The sequence below is a fragment of the Octopus bimaculoides genome, chromosome 21 (genome assembly GCF_046866305.1).
Source record: "Octopus bimaculoides isolate indiv1 chromosome 21, ASM4686630v1, whole genome shotgun sequence".
Lineage (NCBI taxonomy): Eukaryota > Metazoa > Mollusca > Cephalopoda > Octopoda > Octopodidae > Octopus > Octopus bimaculoides.
The window spans coordinates 23,905,521-23,912,829 of NC_142948.1; the positions used below are offsets into that span (position 1 = coordinate 23,905,521).

Below are 7,309 nucleotides of genomic sequence, written 5' to 3' on the forward strand. Positions count from 1 at the left end.
AGTACTTAAGTTTTTTTGTTTTTTAAATTTGGTATTTATTCTATTAGTTGTTTTTGCCAAACCACTAGATTATGGGGACATAAACAAACCTACACCAGTTGTCAAGCAGTGTAGAGGACAAAGTCACACTCACACGCACACATAAGGCAGGCTTCTTCACAGTTTCTGTCTACCTAATTCATTTACAAGGCATTGATTAGCCCGAGGCTATAGTAGAAAACTCTTGCCCAAGGTGCCATATGGTGAGACTGAACCGAAAACCATGTCGTTGCAAAGCAAGCTTGTTAACCATACAACCTTTGCCTATCTCTTTTTATGAATTTTCTCTTTTTCTTTTTTCTGTTATGAAAATCGTCTTGTCAATAGAAATCAAAAATGCTGTTTTTAATCCATTTCTGATACTTTCAGGCTCGTTTTTATGCTCCCAGTACAATATTTATTGATGAAATAGATTCCATATGCTCTCGAAGAGGTGGTGATGAACATGAGTCCAGTCGAAGAGTAAAATCAGAATTACTTGTAGAAATGGATGGTGAGGAAATCCCACTTTTTAAAGTATCTTTTTGTTTTTCTGTTTTGTCCTGTTTGTTTGTGTGTTTTACTTCTGTTTGCTTATGCTAGCATGGGTTAGACGTGTAGCAAACTCATAAGAGGCGGAGAGAGAATGTAAGTTCGTTTGCCCGAACATGAGAAATTCTGGATTTCTCATTGGTTGAAAATTACTGTCTATATACAAATTCTGAACTTCGTTGAAGAAGTCTTTCACGTAGATTTGTGTAGGAACAGTTATATAAACCCTGATTTTCAGCAAACTCTCCAGTGATCGTTGGATGTCACTCAAATCCACAACACTCACCCTTTTGAGTATTGGCTAATATTCATGCCATGTTCAATACTCAAATCCAACAATATTGAATTGTTGTGCGCTCTTATGAGTTTGCTACAGACATATACTCATTATTAAGGCATTATTTTTATGGCCAAATATACCTTCTTGTTGTTAACCCTTCTTTGTTTTTCAAGTAAAGGAGCTTTTCATTTTCTTATCTTTGAAAGCACAGAGCTACTACAGGGTTTGTAGCTGGTGAGCTACAAGATGATTTATTAAGTGGTGCCACTGTCCATATTTACATGGACAGGACCTATAGCCTCGCAATTTTGGGGAAATAGTACAGAATGTAAATATTCAAATTTCTATATTTCAAGTTGGCCATTTAAAAAATTTTTTTTTTGCCATTTATCCCCATGCACTATATATTTATTCTACACTTCAGCTTTATTTATTATTCTTATTTTAGTGTCCTTTGTCCGAAATCTTTTGTCACATGTCTTATGACCTCTTCAATGACTCTCCATCCCATGTGTCTCCTCTTCTGTTTAATCCTTTGTCTTTGTGTGTGATAAACATAAATATTCATACAAATACATAAAGATAAATATTCACACACACACAGAGTTTGCTACCTACCTCTCCTCCCCCGTACACTCTTGCAAACTCCCATCCATCCATACTCCTAGTTCCTTGACCTCATTCACTTCTGTTCACTTTGGGGATCCATGTGGACTTGCAGCTCCTATTGAGCATTCTTAACCTTTCTTCTAAATGTGAGTAGTCATGTAGCTTCTATACAACAAGAACCTGCTTGTCTCCTTCCCATTTCCTTACATAAAATCCCCGGCCAATCCCTCAAATTTCATAATCTTGTGAGCTGCATATTGTAAAGTGATTAGCATTAAGAAGGGAATCAAGCTATAGAAACCATGCCAAAAACAAACACTGGAATACAATGCAGACACTGGGCCTATCAGATTCTGTCAAACTGCTCAACCCAGCATGAAACTAAATGATGCTGAGATATATATATATATATATATATATATGGTGTCATGTAAAAAGCACCAGTTCACTTTATAAAGTGGTTGGCATTAAGAAGGGCATCCAGCTGTAGAAATTAACCCAAACCTGACAATGGAGCCTGCTGCAACCCCTGACCTTACCAGCTCCTGTCAAACTGTCCAACCCATGCAAGCATGGAAAACGGGCATTAAATGATGATGAATGATGTCATACATACCACAATCCTTGTACAGTTTCTATCTACCAAATTCATTCACAAGGCATTTGTTGATCCAGGGCTGAAGCAGAAGACACTTTGGCCAAGGTGTCATGCAGCAAGACTGAGCTCCAAACCACATAGTCGCAAAGTGTGCATCTTAACAATGCAGCCATACCTGCATCTTTACGTAAAACTTTTCTGCCACTACTCTGAGTTTGAATGTTAAATATATTTTTTTAGCAGAGCTTTTGTTTTCAAAATTTCATATAAAATACCATCCCTGTTTCAATATATATAAATTCTATTTTTGACAATCCAGGTGTTAGTACTTCCACTTACGATGATGATAGTGAAGGTAAAATTGTCATGGTCTTAGCTGCAACAAATTTTCCATGGGACTTAGATGAAGCTTTACGTCGGCGTCTTGAAAAAAGAATTTACATTCCACTACCCGATGGTAAGTTCAATTCCTTTTTTTTTTTTGTTCATTTCAAGTAAAAATCGTTTTATTTTCTTTTATTTTGGTTCTCTCTCTCTCTCTTTTTTTTTTTTTGTATTTCATCAAGTAAGAAGGTGGTGTCCATGAACCTTTATAGGGTTTCTGAGACTAGTGTGAGGTAGGGAGGGAAGTGAAGGTACCCAGGGGCCAAGTTGTGGTGTTAAACTGAGCAATGACACGAGTCTTCCATCCAAATAGGCCACACCAGGATTTGAACTCTGAATGCAAAGTTGCCTTGGTACATAAGTCAACCTACATTTTTTTTGGCTGTAAATTTTGATCTGAGAAATTCAATTTGTATTCCAGAAAATACATTATACATATTGTTATATTCATCTTATCTTAAGTATTAAATACATTTATACATACTATTATGTTCAACTTTTTGTTAAATATCCAAACTTTTCATTGTACTTTTATAGACTTGGCTACTAATACTGCATTCCTCTGAATCTCCTGTTATCTTTTATTTCTTGGTGTTTGATGGAATCTACTATTCTCTCTATACTGCCCTCACTAGTTTAGGAAGGCCTGCAAAGGTAGCACAGTTCCAATATCGTCATCATTTATATCCCCACTCACTTTTTTTTTTTATATATTTCCTTGCCTGTATGGGTTAGATGGATCTCAGAGCATCTTACCATTTGTAGTACTTCATCACCAAGCAAACACAGTAACAGAGAAAGTCATTAGTCTTCATAGTTGTGCCATAGTTTTTACAGCTGGATACCCTTTCTATCGCCAGCCACTTTACAATGTTGTTGGATATATTTTATACTGCCATTGGCACTAGAGAAGTCTGTGGAAGGGCTTAAGAAATTCCTTTATATACCCTGTTGGATTAAATAATTTTTAATAGAAAATACACATCCATTCTAAAGCACTACTGCAGTAGTTATTCATCATCATCATCATCATCGTCATTTAACGTCCGCTTTCCATGCTAGCATGGGTTGGACGATTTGACTGAGGACTGGTGAAACCAGATGGCTACACCAGGCTCCAATCTGATTTGGCAGAGTTTCTACAGCTGGATGCCCTTCCTAACGCTAACCACTCCAAGAGTGTAGTGGGTGCTTTTATGTGCCACCGGCACGAAGGCCAGTCAGGCAGTACTGGCAATGGCCACGCTCAAAATGGTGTATTTTATGTGCCACCCGCACAAGAGCCAGTCCAGGGGCACTGGCAACGATCTCGCTCAAAAGTCCTTACACATGCTATTATTACATATAAACTATAGTGCATAATTTTTTCTCAATTTCTCATCTTTTGCAGCAAATGGACGTGAAGAACTGTTAAAGATTAATCTCAGAGAAGTTGAAATAGAAAAAGACGTTGACTTAAAAGTAATTGCTGAACGCCTTAATGGCTATTCTGGTGCTGATATCACTAATCTCTGTCGGTATGTTGGTTATTCTTAAAATTACATCTCTTTTACTCTTTTACTTGTTTCAGTCATTTGACTGCGGCCATGCTGGAGCACCACCTTTAGTCGAACAAATCGACCCCAGGACTTATTCTTTGTAAGCCTAGTACTTATTCTATCGGTTTCTTTTGCTGAACCGCTAAGTTACGGGGACGTAAACACACCAGCATCAGTTGTCAAGCGATGGTGAGGGGACAAAGACAGACACACAAACACACACACACATACATATATATATATATATATATGATGGGCTTCTTTCAGTTTCCGTCTACCAAATCCACTCACAAGGCTTTGGTCGGCCCGAGGCTATAGTAGAAGACACTTGCCCAAGGTGCCACGCAGTGGGACTGAACCCGGAACCATGTGGTTGGTAGGCAAGCTACTTGCTACACCATCATCATTTAGCATCTGTTTTCCATGCTGGCATGGGTTGGACAGTTTCGCTCGAACTGGTAAGCTGGAGAACTGCACCCGGCTCCAACTTGTTTTGGCCTGGTTTCTACAGCTGAATGCCCTTCCTAATGCCAACCCCGTTACAGAGTGTACCAGGAGCCTTCCACATGTTCCTGGCACAGGTGCCTTTAATATGTCACTGATGTTTTGTGTTTGGAAGATGACTTAACTGGTGGTAAATTGCCCTTTACTTCTAAGCAACACCCCTTCATTGCTTTGTGCAGCAATATGAAGAAACAACCTAATTCTCAGACTACCTCTCTAAGCCCCCTATTTTCATCATCTTTATTTAACGTCTCTTTGTGTTTGGAAGATGACTTAACTGGTGGTGCATTTGCCTCAATGGCCCAGAGAGCTTTGCCAGTGGAGTGCAAACCCCTGGTAGGGCCTTCCATGCTGGATGGGTCAAAGGAAAAAGGCCAGACTAGTATGGACCATCTCCTCTCAGGAGAAAAAATGGGTTTAAGTAGGGCCAATACCATACCGTAGCAGGAACTGGGCTTTATGATGGATTAGTGATCCATGGTAGACAACAAAATACAGCTACAGAGCTGGCTGGCATAACCAACTGTCTACTACCAATTCTAACAGATAACTTCAGCATATTACAAAAATTGCCCTTTACTTCTAAGCAACACCCCTTCATTGCTTTGTGCAGCAATATGAAGAAACAACCTAATTCTCAGACTACCTCTATAAGCCCCCTATTTTCATCATCTTTATTTAACGTCTCTTTTCCATACTTGCATGGATTAGATGGTTTGGTAGGAGCTAGCAAACTAGAGGACGGCACCAAGATCTATTGTCTCCTTTAGCATGGTTTCTATGGCTTAAGGTCCTTCCTAATGCCAACCACTCTACAAATAGTTTACTTTACCTCATATTATTAATTTAGCCACTGTAGGATTAAAAGTCCTAGGGCTCATGACAGACCTAAGTCCTAAATCATTTTAACTTTCACAACCTTTTTTTTTATTTATTTTTATCTATAGAGATGCTGCTATGATGTCCTTCAGACGCCGCATTGCTGGCTTGACTTCGGAGCAGATCCGGAACATTCCAAAAGAAGAACTGGAACTACCATCAAGTATGGCAGACTTTGAAGAAGCTATTAAAAAAGTTAGCAAAAGTGTTTCTCAAGATGATCTGAAGCGATATGAAAACTGGATGAAGGAATATGGCTCTGTATAAGCCACCATCATAATCATCATCATTATCATCTGTGCTGCTTTTTTTATTTTTTTCATTTTTTATTTTCTACAAGACAATTCTTCTCAGGATGGTGGTTTATTCCATTCTCTGTCTCTGTTCATTTCCGTTGTTTAAATTCTAAAGAAACCTTGCCATTTCTCAACAATTCAATAATTATACATATCTCCTTGTTTTATGCTATTTTATTCCTTCATTGGTTTCAGCCATTAGATTGCTGCCATACTGGGGCACCGGTTGTTGTTATTTCAATAAAAATCAACCTTGGCACTTAGTCTGGTACTCATTTTATTCATTTTCCTATTTATCAAATGGCTGAGTTCACTTATTGAAATATTTCCCTTTAAGGAGTCACCTCCCACAAGAACTTTACACTCATATATAAAAACACCATCCCTATATATACACAAACACACATACACACCAGCAAAGTTGTTTGTACAATTTATAACTACCATCTTCCACATAGAAGCTATTGCTTAACCTAAGTTTATCATGGAAGACTTTCCCAAAGTTCTGTGTAGTGGATTGCAAACCATGCAGCCATGCCTCTACCCATGGTTATTCTCTCTCTCTCTCTCTCTCTCTCTCTCTCTCTCTAATAATATTAGGGATAAAATCCAAAATTACAGGTAAAAACTTAATTAAAATCAATTTATTAAAACTTAAAATTAAATTAAGTTTCACAGTATGTGTGACTGTGGATTTTCTTTGATGAGTTCATGAACCTTGGTTCTTTTCCCTAAAACTATATATATATATATATATATATATATCATCATCATCATCATCATCATCGTTTACCGTCCGCTTTCCATGCTAGCATGGGTTGGACGATTTGACTGAGGACTGGTGAAACCGGATGGCAACACCAGGCTCCAATCTAATTTGGCAGAGTTTCTACAGCTGGATGCCCTTCCTAACGCCAACCACTCAGAGAAGAAACAGAGATGACACTGGAAAAACAATGTTTATGTTATGAACTTCATAACATGTTCATTATATAACCTTTGTTTTTCCTATCTCATCTTTTTCTTATTACTGCTCTATACTCATCTAACACTTTGTTTTAAAACATATGTATATTGAGTTCTAAACCAGGTTATTAGTCTTGCAATGCCTAAGCAAAATATATAAGCCATGATAGAGCGTTGACCAAACACCATTCAATTTTTTTTCTCCGTGTTTTTCTCCTTGTTTTCTCCGTATTCTTTCTGTTGAAGAGCGTAGCTCGAAACGTTAAAGACTTTCTGTATTCCTGAGTGTCATACTAATACATCCTTTTGTTGTTTACACCACCTGTCCTCGTCTGTTGTTGTTTTTTTTCGTACATTCTCCCATACATATATATATATATATATATATATATATATATATTTGTCTATCATTGTCTGTTTATCTAACTGTCTTTCAGTCTATGTATCTTTATCTGTCCATCTATATCTATGTCTATGTCTATCTCAGCACCCTGTAAAACTGATAAAGCCACCTGTTAACCCATTACCTCCCACAATTCTATTAACTGGAATTTTTTTATGAAACTTTGATGAAATGATCAAAATAACATTTCAAAATAACATTTTAAATAGAAATAAGCGAGATATTGGGTGAAAAATTAGCAAACCTCATTTGAATATCAGAGAAATATACCTAGTAGATATA

The 7,309-nt window shown here is 37.4% G+C and overlaps 1 protein-coding gene across 2 annotated transcripts in view; it reads left to right on the plus strand.

The window, feature by feature from the left end:
- The window catches only part of LOC106879067 (katanin p60 ATPase-containing subunit A-like 1), a 40,345-nt gene extending 34,424 nt beyond the window's left edge, over positions 1-5,921 (plus strand). For both annotated transcript variants that reach the window (XM_052975304.2, XM_089338931.1), the window contains exons 9-12: positions 409-532; positions 2,377-2,514; positions 3,832-3,958; positions 5,431-5,921. In XM_052975304.2, coding sequence (XP_052831264.1) covers positions 409-532; positions 2,377-2,514; positions 3,832-3,958; positions 5,431-5,629 — 588 coding nt within the window. In that variant the 3' untranslated portion in view covers positions 5,630-5,921. The remainder of the gene's footprint in view (positions 1-408; positions 533-2,376; positions 2,515-3,831; positions 3,959-5,430) is intronic.
- The last annotated feature ends 1,388 nt before the right edge of the window (positions 5,922-7,309 follow it).